This window comes from Musa acuminata, chromosome BXJ1-10 (genome assembly GCF_036884655.1).
Source record: "Musa acuminata AAA Group cultivar baxijiao chromosome BXJ1-10, Cavendish_Baxijiao_AAA, whole genome shotgun sequence".
NCBI classification, from domain to species: Eukaryota; Viridiplantae; Streptophyta; class Magnoliopsida; order Zingiberales; family Musaceae; genus Musa; species Musa acuminata.
In genome coordinates, this window is record NC_088336.1 from 356666 (window position 1) to 378659 (window position 21994).

Genomic DNA, 21994 nt, shown 5'->3' on the forward strand with positions numbered 1-21994 from the left:
TCTAGCCAGTGTTGCCTCTGTGCGACGACTACACACAACTTGCGTTTACAAGCCAAAAATAACCACAAAAGCCAATCAAAATGAGGCTATCAAGCCTACTACAAGACCTCTACATGTTATACAAAACATGAACAAAACCGAAAGACACGGACATACACAAGCATTACATCGAACACCCTATTTATAAATTTTTCCATGACATTTTCCCCCACTTATTTCTTCGACGTCCTCGTCGAAACCTTTGTAAACGTTGCATCTCCTCATCTTTGATGAATCTTCAATTTTCTGCTCCAGTTACAACGTGATTCTTGGCTCCTAGTTGCTCTCTACTGTTCTTAAGTAGTCAAACTTTGATCTGTCATGTTGCTTCAACTCACAAATGACTCTAACTCTACTATGGGGTTGGCCGAGTTGTGCTGGTCTTTGTTGGTTCCTGCAAATCCCTCGAATAAAGGAAAAGACCTTCCTTATTGTACACCAATCTCTCAGATGTCTCGCGTCGCTTGAACTAGTTGGATACTTGTTGGAGCTTTAACGAGTATCGCCTTGTAGATTTTGAAATTTTTTAGGTCTTTCCTTTACAAAATTTACACATTGATTCCTCTTTCACTTAGTTGTCACCTCCAAGTAAGTTTGCATTAGTTCCACTTTTGATTGGTATTCTGTTAGGAAATGAAGCACACAGTCTACTCTCGAGAGCACCGATCACCATTAGAGAGGATTTGACAATAGTTGTCGCCTTCTCATTGTCATCAAACTTCAGGAATGCAAGAAGCTCTGCTCGAAAAGAACAAAATTTCGCTCCGACTTAGAGTAAGTTTTCAATAGTTTTGGTCGCTTGTAGGATTGTACCATCTTTTCCATCATTTATGTCGCCTACTCCTCTGAGTAGAAAGGTTGCAGCATTGCATATTGCCTACTTCGTTCCTAAGTTGAGCCCTTTTGCATTGATCCGAAGTCCCCCACTTTTAGCTATTTCGATGAGAAGCTCGTTAAGACTGGTCTTACGAAGTTCGCTGGCCTTTGCCCTTTAGCCTTATCTCAGTATTGGAGTTTGCCTCTGCATTCTCCACCTCCTCGACCCTTTTCACCACCAAGCTTTATCCCTCTATGAGAGCAAGAGATCGATGACTCTACGGAAGTCTCGCCTCTACGGTACCATAGTGCTACCATGTCGCCTCGCATTTGCATTCCTTTCTTTGTGATCAGCAAATCCACCTCTGCGATACTATGGCACTCCTTCGAGTCCACTTCCATTTTAACCGATGGTTTGGGGTAGCTAAGTCCCCTTGGACCCGTCATCGCTTCCTCGCCCCTTTCAACCACCTATTTGAATACCTTTATATTCTCCGAGTAATTCCCCTTGGTCGATGGAAAGATAAACTACAACTCTTATGCATGGCCTCCGCCTTCTTGTCACAAGGCTCGTGTCAATTTTGTTCTCCTTTACTTCTTTGGTAGCAACATTCACCTACTCGACCTTGTCCTTTGACTTACCGAGCTCCCGTAAGCGAATATGAACTCTAGAGCAATCTAATTCTCCAACCGCTCCGATTATACCTTTATATAATCAAGCTCCCCCATAGGACTCACTGGTACTTGTACTTAGAATTCTCCCTCGATGGTACACAGCCCCAATATACTGATGACCAAGGCTTTCTATAATGCTCGAGTCTCACACTTCAAATTACAACTAGCATACCAATAGAAGCATAAATAATATGTATATGTTATACGATTTGTGATGTCTATGCGTCATAAATATGATAAATAACATGCTCATGCTTTCGACTTTTAAAATTGAAATACATGCTCTCCAAAAATATCATTTTCAGTATTCTACGAAATATTAGTTGAGCATGCATAAGCATTAATGTTTATATTAAGTATAACGCAACAAGTCAAAGTGTTCTAGCATATTTGAATATAAGGTTAAGTTATGGTAATAAGCATGCATATAGTGACTAAAAGTGGCGATGGAATTTTAATTGACCTTAACTAAATCTCAAGGCTTGAATGAGTTTGACCACAATTAACGTAAGGAAGCTTAAGTTTTAAACCTCATATATATGGAAGATCATAAGCTACTTAGCCATGGATGGAATAATGAAAAACTAAATGGGGATGCAAATCAAAGAGTGTTACACTAAACTTTGAGATACTTAAGTGAAATTGAAGGATGAGTTTCGATTAAAAATATCATCTTTGTCCGAACCAAATTAAACTCAATTAAAGTTGCTACAAGCTTGTAACATTAAAATTATATTAAAAAAAAAAAAAACTTGAAATGAGACCTAATGAGACTGAACCCTAGACTTCAAGGCAACCACTTAAACACCTCAACCTTATTTTGGCCTCATCCTCTTTCCCAACCTAATATGATAACCCATGACCCTTTCTCTCCTTCTTCAGCCACTCTCTCTGCTTCTCTTAAGGAAGCGATGAAACCTTGACTCTAAGGAAGATTGAGGTAAGAAAAACTCAAATCTTCCTTTACTATATCTAGGGTTTCAGTTTTACAGATTATATGCTGATCTTTCCAACTGCTTTTGAGTAACCTAAACTTCAAATTTATCTATGATTTTTTAATATGTTTTGTATGATTCTCTTATGGTTTTAAGGCCTCTGGTATGACTTTAATCTGAGTTTAGTATATAGAGTTATTATTGTCGCAATCTGAGATACTTAGAATCTCCTGTTTTCTGAGAAAGGGTTTTGTTTGAGTTGACTTAACCCCCTTAAGGATATGATTAGGCTCTATCCTTTTGATATGCTTTAAAAGTGTCCCTTAGGGTTTTGTGAGATTTCGAACTAAGTGAATACCACCTCTGTATACCAAGATATGAGGTTTATAAGTTCAGATAGTCCCAACCTAGTAACAACAAAACAAAATAGGTGTTGATAATTGAATTAGGAGGTTGGTTTAGCCTCCAAATGATTTTGTTTTAAGCTAAATTTTAGTGTGTACTTAGTTTTATATATTTTCTCGTTTTCTACAAAATTTCAGGATAATTCAAGATCGTTTGGTCAGCTAGAATAGTGAAATAAAATTTTTTCACAGAATTGTGCGATGGTTTAATTGATGCAAACTAGTTCATTTGAATATAAAGTGAATTATTAAAAAATTTGACAATGGAATCTAGATAAATGTTCAGGTTAAGTATGGTTTGTTCTACAAGGGATTTTATCAAAATTTTTATGGGTTAGTACAATGAATTATTATAAATCGACAATTCAATAGATGGGGTTCTTAATTAAAGTATCTCATGACCTTATGCTCTCAATTTAAAAAGTATATCACTCCCTAGTACACTCGATCATTAAGAAACGTGATCTTTCCTTAGCATCTCCATTTTCAAGTTCAATCAGGTAAGTATAAGTTTAATTCACTACAAAATAGTGATCATATAAAGTATCGTATTCATAATATATTTTAGAAAACATGTTTCGACTGATATAATCGTCATGAGCTATATGTGATTGTATGTCTTTTGTTAGCATAAAAATATATGAATTATAATAAAATAATCTTATATGCATGCATATTTGATGACATGGAATGTGGGAGTGCACGTGTTTTCTATGACGTACAATGTGGGAGTGCACGGATATGTTACGACGTGCAATACACGTATATGTTATAACATAAGGTGTGGGAGTGTACGTACGTATTATGAGTGAGAATACACATATATATTATGATGTGCAGTGTAAGAGTGATGTATATATTATGACGTGTAGGGTAAGAGTGCCTGTGTATATTATGACGTACGGTGTGGGAGTGCATGTATATGCTATGCTATAAGATGTAGAAATCCATGAATTTACTATATTTCCTACATATGCATATAAGCATTTTAAATTATTTCGACGTAGAATTTTCTTTATTTTGCATATACTATGTTGTAAGGTTATGTTTCCTAAAGACGTTATAGAATATGGTGTTTATTGTTAATTGTCTTATGATGATGATTTTAAAATATGATATACATGACATGATGCATGCTCACCTGAATAAATTTATAAAGGCTTATACTTACTGAGTGATTACTCAATATAGACCCTATTTTACAAATATACCAGTTTTCCACCCTTGGGTAAAGAAGTGAACACATGCAAGCACATACTAGCATAGATATGGATGATGACTTGTGGGCATTTTGTGTGTATAAATTTCAGTCATGTTATGTTTAGATTTTTTTGTTAAATTTTATAATTATGTATAGGTGTCAAAAACATTGTATACAAGGGGAAACCCTATCAATTTTACCTTTAAATTGTCTACTTTCCGTTGCATTCTTACCAATAGTAGTAATAAAAATTTGAAATGTGACATCCTACTTTAGTCATACATATCGAGTATAGGAGAAAATAGGAGTAGGATATTAGAAAATTGTGATATCATAGCCCAAGTCATGAGTCCTATAGACTATTTATATCTACAAAAACAAGAGGCACACTGCTCAACTATCTTGTAAGTTTTAATAATTGAGTTGTATTAATTTTCATATCATTATTTAAAGCTCTTATACTTGGCAACTAAAGTGTAAACAACTTGGGATTAAGGAAGATATTATAACTAGAGAGCAAGCTAGTAACTCTGGTAATATTCGAGAGCAGACTCCCGATGGTAGAGAGGCATCCACACAAAGCAATTAAAGAGATGTGGTGATTAATAGGCTAACAGAGTTGGAGAGACAATCTCAACAACTAGGGCAGTTATTGGCTCGAGGATAGGAGGCGGTGCAATAAATTATTATATACTGATTATAAGAGATTGAAATATTTCTTTACTCAAAATGATTTGAATATGAGGCAAAGGAGATAGTTGGAGTTAGTAAAAGATTATGATTGTGTGTTCAACTCTCATCGTAGGAAAGCGTATACAGTTGATGATGCATCGAGTACAAAGTCAACCAATTTAGTTACTTTATCAACGATTCGAAATCCTCTCTATATTGAAATACAAAAATTTGAATATGAGATAATCCTTAAAAGTTTAATTGGAAGATTAACAGCGCTATCACTACAAAGATGTGGTGATTAATAGGCTAACAGAGTTGGTGGAGAGATAATCTCAACAACTAGGGTAGTTATTGGTCCGAGGACAAGAGGCGGTGCATTGAGTTAATGATTATTATATATTGATCATAAGAGTTCGAAATATTTCTTTACTCAAAATGATTTGGTGATGCATTGAGTTAATGATTATTAAAGAGATGTGGTGATTAATAAGCTAACAGAGTTGGTGGAGAGACAATCTCAACAACTAGGGCAGTTATTAGCCCGAGGACAGGAGGTGATGCATTGAGTTAATGAATTATTATATACTGATCATAAGAGTTTGAAATATTTCTTTACTCAATGATTTGAATATGAGGCAGAGGAGATAGTTGGAGTTAGTAAAAGATTATGATTGTGTGATCAATTCTCATCGTAGGACAGCGAATACAGTTGCTGATGCATTGCGTATAAAGTTAGCCAATTTAGTTACGTTATCAACGATTCAAAAACCTCTCTATATTGATATACAAAAATTTAAATATGAGATAATCCTTAAAAGTTTAATTGGAAGATTAACAGCCCTATCACTACAGCCAAACCTTTCTGAGAAAATTAAAGAGTTGCAAGTCAAGAACCCTTATTTGAACTGATTGAAGTCTGAGATTGAGATGGGGAAAAGAAAATATTTTCACATTGATAAAGGGGTAATCAGATTTGGAGGTAGACTGTGTACCAAAGGAGCCTGGCATAAAGCAAAAAATTTTACCAAAGGCACACTCATCTCTATACGTAGTGCACCTTAGAATAAACAAGATGTACAGGGATTTGAAAGAGTACTATTAGTGACCAAGAATGATGAGAGATGTGATACCAATTTGTTAAGAAGTGTCTCAGACGTCAACAAATCAAAATCGAACAATAGAGGCTAGCAAGTACCTTAAGACCATTGCAAATACCCCAGTAGAAATGAGAAGAGCGGTCAGCATGGATTTTTTCATGGGTTTGCCTAAGACCAACAAGGGACATGATAGAATTTGGGTTATTATGGATATATTGATCAAGACAACCCACTTCCTAACTATTCGTGTTAACTATTCCATGGACCAAAATGTTCAATTATATACCTAGGAGATAATTAGACTCCATGGCGTGCCGATGTCCATTGTGCCAAATAGCGACTCCAGATTCACATCAGGATTTTAGAAGAGTCTCTACAAGGCACTAGGAACAAAGTGTTAGGACTCTAGCTAGGAGAGTCCTAATTGAGAGGGACATTCATGTAAAACCTACCTAAGCCAACCCCTATTAAAGAGGTGAAGTGGCCGGCTAGGGTTAGGAGGTTATTTCTTAGAGAAGAATAAGGAGTTGTAAAGGAATAAGAGTCTTGAGTAGGAGTCCTATTAGGAGTTGGTTAGAAGTAGGAGTCTTGAGTAGGAGTCCTATTAGGAGTTGGTTAGAAGTAGGAGTCTTAAGTAAGAGTCCTATTAGGAGTTAGGGTTTAGAAGCCCTATAAATAGTCATGTATTCCACCTCTTTTCATAAGCAATAGATGAATCTTTTCTGCAGCCTTTGAGCAGCAACTTGGAGGGAGGAACCCCTATAGAGTTCCAAGGAGGCCGATCCCCTAAAGAGATTAATCCCAAGTTTAGAATCTGCAAGGGTTCTAACACCTGGTATCAGAGCAGCGTTCTTGGCGTCTCGCTGCCCTTCCACAGCCATCCATCAACCCTCCACAACCGCCCAAAGCAATTCCCATAATTGCTTAAGAGATCGTTGCCAAATTCCGCCGTCATCTCCACCACCACGGATCATCCTTTGATCTCCCCGTGAATTGCAACAGGTTATGGTTTTCTACCTTACTACTGCTGCAATTTAGTTATCCTTATTTGAAAATCCCAAAAAAATTATTCCTATATTGCTGCATAAACTTTTCGTCATAAAGTTTTCATCTCTACGACGAAAGATACATTGCAGAATTCCAACCGTATAGAACCGTCTGTTTGATCTTGCTATTGTGTTTTTTCTATCCAAATCTTTACAAAATTTTTATGACATCTTTGACATTTCCTAATAGCAGATTTCCTTTGGTTTTGTCAAAAAATTCTCAATATAAACCATTGATATTTTATGTCTAATCTGCTATACTTGAAAATCTGCACTGTGAAATTTCAACCGCATAGTACTGATTGTTTGATCTTGATACTACGTTGTTTCTATCCAAATCTCTACGAAATTTTTATGATAGCTTTGACACTTCCTAATAGTGGATTTCCCTTTGGTTTCATAAAAAAATTCTCAATATAAATCACTGATCTTTTACGTCCAATCTACTATACTTAAAAATCTATGCTGCAGAAAGTTTCAGCCGCTTATTGTTGCCTTAACCCATCTATTTGCAATCTTTTTTGAATGAAATTTCTTATACACTTCATAGATTATCTTGGCTTCCATCTAAGATTGATCTATTGAGAAATTCATCTCTAAAAACGATTTTGTGTTGCTGCAAATTTTCGTCGTAAACCGTTGAAATTTTTCGATGACAATTCTGCTATCGCAACTTGCACCAATTTTCTTGTTGTTATACTGCCGAAATTCTCTTGATTAAATTAGACATCCTTGCTGTCATATAAACTGTAATTTTGCTATCAATTCCCTCCTCAATTCTCTCAAGTTTTTGATAGAAATTACATCGAGAAACCATTGTTTCTTCGACGACAATTCTACTCTTACAAGACAGCACATACTTGCTGCAACTTCCACTTATTTCTATCAAACCTTTGCTGCCAGCTACCACAGATCCAAAACTTTCATCCACAGCCCTAAAACTCCACTAAACCACACCCTCAAACTGCACCCAAAACAGCCACAAAACAAGCCTAAATCGTAGCCTACATCCACCGATCCACCAACCCTTTCGACCATCACTTCTCTCAACCTATACATGCCTTTAACCTAACAACAAAAGAGAGATCTTAACATCATAGATTTGGAGGCATATACTATGGCATCTAAGAAGGCAATCAATGCTAAATTCAAAGCCTTGGAGGCACGAATGGAGGATAAGATTTGGACGCTCTTTACCGAACTCAGATTGGGCCGACCACTAAGCCCGAAAAAATCATATCAAGGAGAGAGCTTTGCCAAATCGCACCAGGCCCGAAGAGATGAGTTCCAAGGGAGGGGAGGCTTTATGACTGACCCCAACTATCCATGCATGAGGGTAAATTTTCCTAGATGGGAAGAAGGAGACCCAATTGGTTGGATCTCGCGCGCGGAGCGATATTTTCGGTACCATAAAATCGCGGATGCATCTATGGTGAAAATTGCAGCTATACATCTTGAAAGGGATGCTATACAGTGGTTTGACTGGTTTGAACAAACTTATGGAGTCCTTTCATGGCGACAATTCAAAGAAGGACTGCTGATCCGCTTCAGACCAACCGATTACGAGAATATTGACGGACAACTAGCAAAGATCCGACAAACCTCTACCATTCAAGAGTACCAAACCAAGTTTGAAAGGTTATCTAATCAAACTCATGATTGGTCTCAAAAACAGCTATTGAGGACCATTGAGGGCTTGAAGCCAGAGATCCGATGAGAAGTTAAAGCGCGACAACCGTATACGCTTATGGCAGCCATCTCTTTCGCACGACATCAAGAGGAGCAATTAAATCATGAAGCTCGAAGGACTAGGGTCGCTCCTCAACCAGTAATATTGAAGCCCTCAGGCCCCCCTACTGTCGACCAAGTCCCTACACCAAAGAGGTTAACAAGAGAAGAGCTTCGGGAGCGATATGCGAAGGGGTTATGTTGGCATTGTGACGAGTCGTGGAGCCGTGAGCATCGCTGTAGTAAAGGGAGACTTCTTATGATTGAACCAATAGAAGAAGAGGTCATTGAACATCCAGAAGAGAGCCTTGATCATGAAGAAGAAAATGCAGAAGAAGAGCCACAACCGACTGAAGTTACGGTACATGCACTAGCCGGCTACTCAAACCCGCAAACGATGAAAGTTGGAGGCCTTCTCAAACAACAACCGATCACTGTTCTCATCGACACGGGCAGTTCTAATAACTTTCTAAACAGTAAGGTTACTATCCAGATGGCCTTACCTATTGAGAATTGCAGCAGGTTTGACGTTAAGGTCGTCGATGGATGGATTTTGAAGTATGATCGTAGGCGCCCGCAAGTGAAACAGTTGATGATCATGAGGCCTTACCAAGAGATAATTGCATATTTCTTCCTTCTCCCTCTTGATGATCATGAGGCCATGCTCATAATTAAATGGTTGACGACATTAGGTGATATTTCTTGGAATTTTATGCAACTAATTATGAAATTTTACAGTAAGGAGAAACAAGTGATACTGAACGGGAAACGTGGGGGCGACTTAACGACGATTTGCACACAACAAATGTGAAAGGTTTTGCATAAAGCATGCAGCAGATTTTTGATACAACTTGAGCAGCAAACTAAGGGAGAGCCAATACAATTTGAAGATCCAAACCTACTTCCTTTTCTTGCTGAATTTTCAGATATATTTGACGAACCGTACAACCTACCTCTTACCCGTCGGCATGATCATTATATAATGATTCTTTCAGGCAAACCTCCAGCAAATACTCGGCCATATCAATATCTACATCTCCAGAAGGATGAAATAGAAAGGATTGTAAAAGAAATACTTGAAACAGGAGTTATTCGGCCAAGTTGCAACCTCTATTCTTTACCGGTGCTACTTGTACGCAAGAAGGACGGAACATGGCGAATATGCGTTGATTACCGAGCTCTCAATGGCATAACCATCAAGGACAAATACCTTATTCCAATAGCAGATGAATTGCTAGATGAAAGGGAGCACAAATCTTTACAAAGCTGGACCTTTGATCCGGGTATCATCAAATATGAGTGTGCGAAGAAGACATACCGAAAACCACCTTTTGAACACACAACAACCACTACGAATCTTTACAAAGGTGGAATATCTTGGGCATATCATATCAGAGGAAGGTGTGACAGTGGACCCCTTCAAAATTGAAGCAATGCAAAACTGGCCTACCCCGAGGAACGTAAAATTGCTACATGGCTTTCTAAGTTTAATAGGCTACTACTGCAAGTTCGTGAAAAACTATAGAGAGATCAGTGCACCACTTACTTCCTTACTGAAAAAAGATGTCTTCCAATGGTCGGACAGAGCCTCCGCTGCCTTCGACAAACTTAAGGCAGCCATGACGACGACGCCGGTGCTAACACTACCAGATTTCAACCGACCCTTCATTATTAAGGCTGACGCATTTGGAGTCGGAATTGGAGTCATTCTCATGCAAGATGGTCGACCACTCACATACACTAGCAAGGCATTATCTCCCTCCCATCAAAATAAGTCAGCATATGATAAGGAGATGCTCGCCATTATGCGCACAGCAACGAGGTGGAGACCCTACTTGATTGGCCGACGATTTCAAATTAAAACCGGCCATAAAAGCCTCAAGTACTTTTTGGAGCGAAAGATATCATCCCCTGAGCAGCCAAAATGGGTAACAAAACTTCTTGAATTTGATTATGATATAACTTACAAAAAGGGGAAAGAGAATGTTCTTGCATATGCGCTTTCGCAACTACCCAAGCAAGTTGAAGTTTCGACCGTTTCACTTCCGACCAGCGACTTTCTTAAGGATATTAAGATGGAATGGCAGGAAGATTCAAAGACTAGTAAGATTATAAAAAAAAAAATTTGAGGAAGCACCAAGCCCCATGGCTCATTACAATTGGGACTCAAAAGAATTACACTATAAGGGACGCATTGTGCTTATGATAAATTCTACTTGCATCTTCACGAGCAGATTTTGGATAAAGTTATTCCATATGCAGGGTACTAAATTGAAAAGGAGTATGGTATATCACCCACAAACCGACAGCTAGACGGAAGTTGTAAATAGGTGCTTGGAGACAGCCCAAAGCTACCCACCAAATATGACTACCCAAGGAGAACTTCAGACTCAGCCAAGTGCCATTATTGATCGACGGATCGTGACTTGATGACGACGATCCACTACTGAATTGCTAATACAGTGGGCAAACCTACTAACATAAGATGTCACTTGGGAGAACTATGATGACGTGAAGATCAAATTCTCAAAATTCATGAATCGTCAGCCTCGAGGACAAGGCTGATTTGAAGAGGGCGGGTTTGTTAGGACTCTAGCTAGGAGAGTCCTAATTGAGAGGGACATTCATGTAAAACCTACCTAAGCCGACCCCTATTAAAGAGGTGAAGTGGTCGGCTAGGGTTAGGAGGTTATTTCTTAGAGAAGAATAAGGAGTTGTAAAGGAATATGAATCTTAAGTATGAGTCCTATTAGGAGTTGGTTAGAAGTAGGAGTCTTGAGTAGGAGTCCTATTAGGAGTTGGTTAGAAGTAGGAGTCTTAAGTAAGAGTCCTATTAGGAGTTAGGGTTTAGAAGCCCTATAAATAGTCATGTATTCCACCTCTTTTCATAAGCAATAGATGAATCTTTTCTGCAGCCTTTGAGCAGCAACTTGGAGGGAGGAACCCCTATAGAGTTCCAAGGAGGCCAATCCCCTAAAGAGATCAATCCCGAGTTTAGAATCTACAAGGGTTCTAACACAAAGTTAGCTTTTAGCATTACTTTTCATCCTCAAACAGATGGTCGATCAGAAATAATCAATCAGATATTAGAGAATATGCTAAGAGCTTGTGTCATGGACTTTAAGGGGTCATGAAGCAAATATTTACCTTTAATAGTGTTTGCCGGCAATAACAATTATCAAGAAACTATTAGGATGGCATCATTTGAAGCACTATATGGCAAAAAGTGCAGATCACCTATTCATTGGGATAAGATAGATGAAAGAAATATCTGGGGTTAGATTTGATGAGAAGAACAACAGAGATAGTTGAAAAAGTTCGCCAAAAGATAAAGACAGCACAAAGCAGGCAGAAATATTATATTGATAATAGGAGACCTTTGAAATTTAAAATAAACGATAAAGTATTCTTAGAGATGACACCAATAAAATGAGTCGTGAGATTTCGGAAGAAAGGCAAGCTAAGTCCTCGATATATAGGACCACATGAAATTCTTAACAAAATTGGTGATGTGATCGACAAACTACCCTTACCTCCTGCATTAGCAAAGATGCATAATGCATTCCATGTATAAATATTGAGAAAGTATATTTTTTATCCTTCTCATGTTTTCGAAGAACAACCAATAGAATTGGATGAAAATTTGACATACGAAAAACGAGCTATCAAGATTCTTAATAGAAAGGAGAAAGAACTTCGTAATAAGAAGATCGCTTTAGTCAAAGTGATATGGTGGAATCAAGCAACAGAACAAGCAACTTAGGAAAGGGAAGAAGGGATACGTGAGAAATAGCCAGAGCTATTCAAGTAAGAAATTTCGAGGATGAATGATTTCTAATGTCTATGATTCATAAATATGATAAATGACATGCTCATGCTTTTGACTTTTAAGATTGAAGTACATGCTTTTCATAAATACAATTCTCAATGTTCTACAAAATATTGGTTAAGCACACATAACCATTAATGTTTAAGTATAATATTCAAGTAAGAAATTTCGAGGACGAATGATTTGTGATGTCTATAATTCATAAATAAGATAAATGACATGCTCATGCTTTTGACTTTTAAGATTCAAGTACATGCTTTTCATAAATATCATTCTTAATGTTCTACGAAATATTGGTTAAGCATGCATAAGCATTAATGTTTGTGTTAAGTATAGCGCAACAAGCCAAAGTGTGCGAGAGGATTTGAATATGAAGTTAAACTATGATAACAAGCATGTATATACTAACTAGAAGTAGCGATGCAATTTGCTATGTTTTCATATGCATATACGTGTGATGTGGGAGTGCATGTATATGTTATGATATGGGACGTAGAAGTCCATGAATTTGCTATGTTTCTTACATGTGCATATAAGAATTCTAAATTATTTCAACATAGATTTTTACCTCTTTATTTTGCATATGTTATGTTGTAGAGTTATGTTTGCTAGAAAAGTCATATGATGAGGTGTTTAGTGTTAATTGTCTTATGACGATGATTTTAAAATATGGTATATCTGACATAATACATGCTCACCTGATTAAAGCGATAAAGGCTTATACTTACGGAATGATTACTTACTATAAACCTTATTTTGTCGATAAAAATACTACAAATAATTGGGTAGGGAAGTGAGCATGTACAAGCCCATGCTAATACAGATATGGACGATGACCTATGAGTATTTTATGTGTATAAATTTTAAACATATTATATTTGGGATTTCTTTTGGTTAGATATTATAATTATCTACAAGTGTCAAAAATATTGTGTACAGGGGAAAACCCTATCAATTTTGTATAGTAAGTTAGCATGTTTTAATTTTTAGATTGTCTACTTCCGTTGTATTCCCATCGATAATAATAATGAAAAATTAAAATGTGGCATCCTACTTTAGTCATATATGTAAGGTATGGGTGGATTAGGAGCAGAGTGTTATACTTTCATCCAATACAAAATTCGATGCATGCATGAAAAACCCACCTTTGCAGTATCATGGCATTCACTCCTTGGCATTCACTTGTTATTCACCAAAGTGGAGCTCCAAGTGGCTCCCAATCACAGTTCCGTATGATCAAGGCCCTCATGGGACTTGTCCCGTGTGTGTCGCATTGCCTCGAATTGTTCCACCACGATCCGCTGCACTATATCACCTCCTAGTGGCATCGCTTTCTGACCCCAACATTGCCTCCGCAAGTTGAGTCGCCTTAGTTCCTCCATCAAATGCTTCATTAAGAGAAGGTGCATGTGCCTCGAAGCTCTATTCGACTTTGGTACTATGTAAGTTGAGTCCGCTCCATCAGAACGAGGGACCCATGGAACGACATGATCTCGCTTTTGTCTCTGCAAGAGTTCATGTCCTTAACCTCTCTCCAAGGAAAGCTTCGTACCTCCGCTCCATGTTTCGTCTTCTATGTCGACTACCTTCATTCGACTTGGGCAATTCACCAAGTTCCACCCAAATTACTCTATTCCTCGATTTGCATTAAGTTGATGGTGGCCCTCATGCCCACCATTCCATGAGTCGACCCTTCGTTGAGTCTAATCTCCACATCGACTCTAAGTGTGCCTTCGTTTGGTGTTACCTTGGGTCGCTCCCCCACTTGATCTCGCAATGCGTCTACCAACGCATTACCTCATGCGAGATCATTCGACAAGATCATACAACGACTCCTTATAACTCACTCAATCCGTTGAGCTTTGTGGAGTTGTTGTCTTGAGGTATCCCTTAACAACGTGTAGTCCGTTACACATGATACTCTCTCTGGAGAACAGAGACTCATCCCTCCTAGATATTTATCTCGTTGGAGTAACTTTTCTTTTCATATTTTTCCCTCTAGAAGTTTCGGAGACTACCAACCCCTTGGACTACTCCATCTTGCTGAACAAACTGTGCACTGTTTCGTCCTCGCGAACACGTTTGCTAGATTGTGACTCTCCGCCAATACAGGCCTCATTGTGCCTCTCAAGGCCTAGCAACATGTTGAACTTATTAAACACTTCAGCCTCCTACGGACATATCCTTCTCATACTGAAGAAAAAATCCTCCATAGCGCCGAGTTTCGATCGCCTTAGGATGGCCACGAACAATTCATCGTTCGCGTACAAACACTTACATAAGTATCGAATTCTTTAAGTTAGCAATTCACCTCACCTCTATGAGCTTTGCATAACTCTTTCGGTCGCCGAGCAACCCATTCCTCCTTGCACGGTCTTATGCTTTGCCAAGCACTCTGCTTACCTTGAGCACCGTCTAGTTTAGTTGCCAACGTTGAGTCGTAACTCACACTCAACCATCCCAACCTTTATGCACTATGCGTTCTTCCTAACTTGCTTGTCCTCGTGGTCTCTCTTGTGCGAAGGGTTGGCTATCCCTTTGAATGCTAATCTCGGATGTCCGCTCCTCTAAGCGACTCATTTCCCTACGTCTCAACGACGATTTCCCTCAAATAATTGTTGTATATGCTGGCAGCTCTCCATGCAACATCACTATGTCTCCCACGTTTGCATGTCAATTGTTTCTAAGTATGCTTGTCCCGCTCTAATACCATTTGTCACTAACTTAGATGGTTTTGCCTAAGTTGTGCAGCATGCTTATGTATCCATCCACAAAGTGTCAATCTCTTCGAAACCTCTTATGGTCCCTTAAGGACTTAGAAAAAAGAAAATGAGTTAGAGGAACCATTTAACTCAGGATCACACAGGCAGCCATTTCGGCAAACACTTAATAGGCAATGCAAATAATAAACAGACTTCGCAAGCTCTGAACAATCGCGCGACAAAGGGTCCAAAGTGGTCTACCACAACTAAAAGTCCCCACAAGTGCCCACATAACATTGCTACAGAACAAGGCAGCGAATCACCCTAGACACTACCCCAAAAGCGCATTCGGCCATGTGCCACCAGGGTAGCTCTTGGGCACTGTGCTGATTGACATTCCACACCACTCTGCGGAGTTAGAAAACTCCCAAAATGACTACCTGGATGGCTTATTTCTAGATAGTTTTGCCTCTACACAATGATTGTACATAACTTGCATTTACTAGCTAGAAACGACTATAAAAAACCAACCAAAATGGGGCTACAAAACCTACTGTAAGTCCTCTGCTTACTGTGCGAAGCATGAATAAAACCGAAATGCACGAACATACACAAGCATTACATTAAACACCTCGTTTATAGCTTTGTCCGTGACAACCCGTCGCCACTAGCCATGCCCCACCAACGAATATGCTTCTTCTTCTTCTTCTTCTCATCTTCCTCAATTACCTCCTCTGTTTTTTCCTATTCCTCTTCCTCCACCGCCATTGCTTCTTCCTTCATCTTCCTTCCTCCTCTTCCTCAACCACCGCTTCCTCTTCTTTCTCTTCTTTCTCTTTGAGACACTAGTACGTACCAATGTACCATGCATCAATACACTGGTACCAACCAACACGAACTAGTCCGACCAAGTCACCATTATAGGTCCGATGACTAAAAACAATGATCCTTAAATAGATAATCCATACTGCATTTATTAGAATATGAAGAAAAGAAAAAAAATCTGAAAATACCATAAAGTTACAAAACAAAAACTATTCTAATATTATGGTTATTTGTGTAACCATGCATTGCAAATAGCCCAAGCATGCAATATATTACAAAAATATCACTCAAAATTTGAAGAAAGACCAAGAATATTAATTGAAAGTGTGGAGGAACTGCTTATAAATTAATTAACTCTATTAGGGAGCTTTGAGCAACAACAATTGACATAAGTAGCAAGTTAGCAACAAAAAATTTTTGAGCTGATAGCTTCTTAATCACACTCGTACCTGGGTAGAACATTTGCAAATTAATTTTCCGATGGGATAAATACAACAGAAGAACAAATAGGTTAGGGGCATCAACTATTTGAGTCATCATTACACATGTACACTCACTACACCAACATATAAAATTAGACTATTTGAGTCATCATTACACAAGTACACTCACTAGGCCAACTATTCGAGTCATAGAGAGCAGAAAAAAGTCTTTCTATAAAAACCTACAACTAACCTAATATTCAAGGCACAATCATGTCATTGCATTAGAATTGAGATGCAGATTGACGTTAGTTTATACAATTAAAATGAGACTATGGATTGGAATCGGCTGAAACAAAATCAAAAATGAAAAACTAATAATCAAAAACAAAATAAGGATAAAAAAGCTAATATGAACATAATTTTGTTTATATATATATCAGAAAATCACAAGCACAACAATCAGTCAAATAATAACACATTAATATTTTAGATTGATGTCAGAATTTATGAAGCAAAGAAACCATAATCTCCTGTTTAGGTTGGAAGTTGATCCAAGCACTTGGAAGCTCTAAAAACAAGCTAAATGTTCAAAAGGTCTTTTATATTCATGGCATGGGGTCATGGATTAGATAATTATGAGAGTCTCATACTCTCTTCTCTTTCCTCTCTTTATCCATCATCTATATGCAAATGCACAAGAGCACACAACCTAACCAATTGTTGAGCAATAAGTGGAAAATGAGGGTGATAGAGAAAAAAAAAATGAAACTGGGACATGCCTACTAAAACCCCCAAACTCCAAAAAAAATACCTGGTCACTGATTCTAGTCACCACATGGAAAGTAATTTTTTCTTTCCATGAATGTATTTCCAAACCCCCAAACTTTAGAAGGATTGGCATGTCCAACCTACCAACAAAGATACAAGTCACGGGAGTTTCTTATATAAAATGAATGTTTTTGTATTAATATAATTAGTACACAGAATAGATATTACAACATGAGAACACATCATGTATCTGAGTTTTTCTCACATCACTAAGATTTTTTCCAACAAGTAACTTAAGGATCCAAAGTCTACAAAACACAGAATTCCGGCAGTTTCAACTTCAAGACTGTGGCTTTTATAGCCAATAGACTATAACTGAGAATATGATGTTGGATCTAGCTATGGACTTTTTGTCAAAAGCACAAGAACTGAGAAAGATCAATGCTTACCCTTGGCTCACCCTGTGATGCTAAAATGGTTCGTAGAAGATCAAAAGGATATGATCCTATCGTGGCTGCACATCCTGCTAATGCCCCACTAAAGTAAGACAAATAAGGGCTCAACTGCAAGTGATCCTCTGGAAAAGAACAACTAATCAGGCAAAGTATGTCATATAAGGACATTGAAAACAAGGCACATGACTAATTAATAGCAAAAATAATGTAAATTAGACCAATTGCATTGAAATTATTACTGGTTGCAAGTGTCCTGCAAGCCAATCACATAAGTGATGGTACTTGTGATACGTTGCATAATCTCTTTTAGTTGATATTAATAATGACATTCTCTCACTTTATATTATATAATAAATACATTGTGATGTCCTTAAATCAACATAATGGGAATTGGATCATGATGAGATCATGATAATAAGACAAATCCGCCTTTAAACACATATCCTAAATATTCCTGGTCATAGTAACTCGAGAAGTACATCGAGGTAGCCGAAGAAACCGATGTACTATATACCCGTCCATATAATTGAGACAATTGGTCTCATATGTGCTTGTGTGGGGACACTAGGGATATAGTGCAAGTGCTCACTGGAGAATGAGTTCACTAAATGATTCGCTTACGGAATGCTAGATGGTTAATGATACCTCATTGTCAGACAGCGATTCCGTAGTCGTAGTGGTATATCTGGTCCTTAGACTTGAAACACCAAGGATGCTTTATTTGAGTACTCTCTTCTTTGATATCGAACTTAAAGGTCTAAAAGTTCCAGATATAGTACAGACGATCATTGGATATGACAACCAATCTTACAAAAGCAATTGAGTGTTAATAAATGATCATTCACTCTAGGTATCATGAGAGAAATATTTCATGCTCTCACTCAGGCAAATCTCTCGCCAGGGTCACTCGGATTGAGAGAGGAGTTCTCTGAGAAAATCCGTTAAGAGTGAGACTTGGATGGATTCCATATGGGCCTGACAGCACCATGCCTGGTATACGATCTCCGGGATATTAGATGGATGAAGGACTACAGATACATGGTAACTAAAGGCATATAGGTCTAATAGATTAGATCATCCTATACCGTTTGGGGACTATAGCGTAATGGCCTAGTATGTCCATAGTCGATGAGTTGAGTGAATTATTATGGGGATAATAATTCAGTGAGTAGAAGGGGTTCTGACATGTTCAACTCACGGCCAACTCGATATTGAGCTTTGAGGGTCACACACGGATGATGCTACGAATTAAGGATTGGATATGAGATATCTAATAAGCCCCTGTTTTAATGGATCCATTGGGTGAGACCCAATAGAGCTTAGAATGGTTATTGGATGAGGATCCAATACGCACTAAGAAAGATCCATTAAGATTAGCAAAAGGGGCTCTCTATAAATAGGAGTTGGGGCTCAAAGGATCATAGGCTAGACCCTTATAGCTGCCGACCAACTATCTTCGCCTCCCCCCATCCCTCCCTGCCATGGCCTCATTGGTGTGAGAGGGCAACAAGAGGGTTGGCCCCTCTCTTGATTGCTGCTGTGTAGTGGTGCACGATCACGAGGAGAGAACCTGCTGCGCGAGGTGTATCGTCGTTGCGTCCGCTGTGTAGATTACCGCTAAAGAGGAATTCACAAGAGCTCCTTCATCCCACAGACTAGGATCTACGGTTTAGGAGATATATGATCTCCTCTAAGTGAGAACGTCTCACCCATTGATGTAGTTTTAATCGTTTTGTGTTTTTCGCTCGCAGTCATTACACGGCGATCCGATAATATCTGTTTTGGGAACGGTTTTTGTTTTTATTTTTCGCTGCGCATATGATGCTCCCCTAAGGTTTCCCAACAATAGTTTCAGAGCTAGGTTCCCCGTGTGATGACCGGTTATTAACTACATATTGTGTAAAATCGATTTTCTCATAAACTAGTTACATTTTTCGTTGATTTCAAATCAGGACAACATATCTTTTAAATCTGAAATGTTCAGATGGCACAAGGTTTTATCATCAAAGAGTTGACGACAAGACTAGGAAGACGCAGCAAGGGTTGTTGCTTGCAATCTGCTAGTAAAAAGGGGCGGCTTCTAGCCTTGCCTGGCCGAGAGCAAGGCTGTTTCCAGCCCTGGCCGATCGAGAGCAGGCTGCTTGCAGCCCTGGCCGACCGAAAGTAGCATGGCTGTAAGGCCTAACCAATGGCACTGGGCTACTCTAGCCAAGGTAGGAATCCTAACGGCCAGGGATTCCTAGTCACTGGGGACTCTAGCCACTAGGGTTTCCCAAAGGATTAAAAGTTAATCCAAAATTGATTAATTAAATAGTTTAATTAATTATCACCTAGTTAGTCCGATAAATATAAATATAAATATATATATATATATGTATGTATGTATGTATGTATGTACATATGATATATATTGTGGACAGATGATCATGGACTATATGTGATGATTGTATGTGTATGTAATTATTATTGGGGCTTACAAGCCTCCCTCTCTCTCTCTCATTAAATCTAGCATGTAATTCTATCTCTCTCAGAATTATACCTCTCCTTGATAAGATTAAGATTTCTTATTTATGTGATATGTATATTTTGGGCCTACATGCCAGTAATTGAGTTGTAATTGCATGAGACGGCATGGCGAGAGCGTGGAGGTGCCAACAGAACCAATGAGGACGAGACGGATGATCATCGAGCATAGTGATGCGCTGAGTCACACATAGAGCTTTTATTTGTAATCAAGCCTTTTGTCTCAGGCCTAATCACACTAGATATTGGTCCATGATCATCTGGTGTGGATGCTTATATATATATATATATATATATATATATATATATATATATATATATATATATGCTTACTAGGTACATATTTGCATGTGATATAGATATATGTTAAATATATGTATGTGACACGTTATTTAACTACGAGACTAAATTAAATCAAAAAACCCCTCTAATAATAATATTAAGTCGGTAAACGTGAGACAATTAGATTGACCCATGCGACCTTCCATCATTATAAGCGAAAATCATTTTTCGATATGGGCTGAGTTAGGCGAGTCCCGTGAGGCTCATCTATATTAGGGTTTAAGATCTTGCCTACGACATAGAGAGATGTCATTAGTGACTTAAGGATATGATAAAATTGGTTGAGTCCCTCAAGGATATATCATCGAATTAGAATCATCTGGCAATGATGGTATTAGCTTAACCGAACATCATGATTAGTCGAGTCCCTTAAGGACATGATGGTTTGGAAGCCAAACAAGACGGGAATCACAATGAGTTATGATTGGCAAGAGTTGCCTACCTTTTAGGTTTAGTATATCCCTCGAAGTCATACTAAGGCGTCGATTGAATCCTGATCCCCACTAAAAATCTGTCGGAGATTTTCAATTCACATGCCGAAGGGTATCGTGTGTTTCACGAGAAAATGGTGGGAATATATTAAAATAAAAGTTCATATCTTGATTTTTTTTCAGAAATCCAAAAGTTTGCATGTTATTGATTATCTATTACATCTATACTTTTTATAAAAATGTCGCTTACAAACCTCTTGCATAGTATACTTGATGTCAACCGTCTCATTGGTCCAAACTACATGGACTGGTTTCGAAACCTGAGAATTATTCTCATGGCATTGAAAATCGTGTATGTCCTTGACGTGATAATGCCCAAGCCTGAGGAAGGGGCAAGTGAGAAAGAGATTGCTAGCTACAAGAAGTATGTAGACGATTTCACTATAGCTCAGTGTTACATGTTGGCCTCGATGACTCCCGAGCTACAGAGGCAATATGAAAAGATGGATGTTAGATCCATCCTTCGTTTTCATAAATTGTTTGAGGAAGCAGGAATGACTCAACGATACGAGATACCCAAGAGTCGCTTCCGCACAAGGATGACTAAAGGGGTATCAATTCAGAACTATGTCCTTCAAATGATTGAGTGGATTGAGAAGATTACGAGTTTAGAAATGGTACTGGAGGATAACCTGTATGTGGATCTCAGACTTTAATCCCTCCCAGATTCCTTTTCCCAGTTCATAATGAATTTTAATATAAACAAACTTGAAGTGACTCTCCCTGAGCTACTCAATATGTCAAGAGAGGCTAAGAGCTCTATCAAGAAAGAAAAGCTAGTTCTTTGTGTTGGTGAGACCAGAAAGAAAAGGAAAGCAGAGGTCTCTTAAGAAGGGCAAGGGCAAGGGCAAACTAAGTAAGGCAAAGGTTGCTAAAAAGGACCCGACAAAGGACAAAGGCCAATACTTCCATTACGGGAAAGACGGGCATTGGAAGAGGAACTGTAAGGAACACCTTGCTAAAAAGGCGAAATAGAAGCTTAGAGAAGCTTCAGGTACATTCATGATTAATTTTCATT

The 21994-nt window shown here is 38.3% G+C and overlaps 1 protein-coding gene across 2 annotated transcripts in view; it reads right to left on the minus strand.

The window, feature by feature from the left end:
- The window catches only part of LOC135584575 (mitochondrial thiamine diphosphate carrier 2-like), a 68063-nt gene that overhangs the window by 18711 nt on the left and 27358 nt on the right, over positions 1 to 21994 (minus strand). For both annotated transcript variants that reach the window (XM_065085654.1, XM_065085655.1), the window contains exon 4: positions 17615 to 17742. In XM_065085654.1, coding sequence (XP_064941726.1) covers positions 17615 to 17742 — 128 coding nt within the window. The remainder of the gene's footprint in view (positions 1 to 17614; positions 17743 to 21994) is intronic.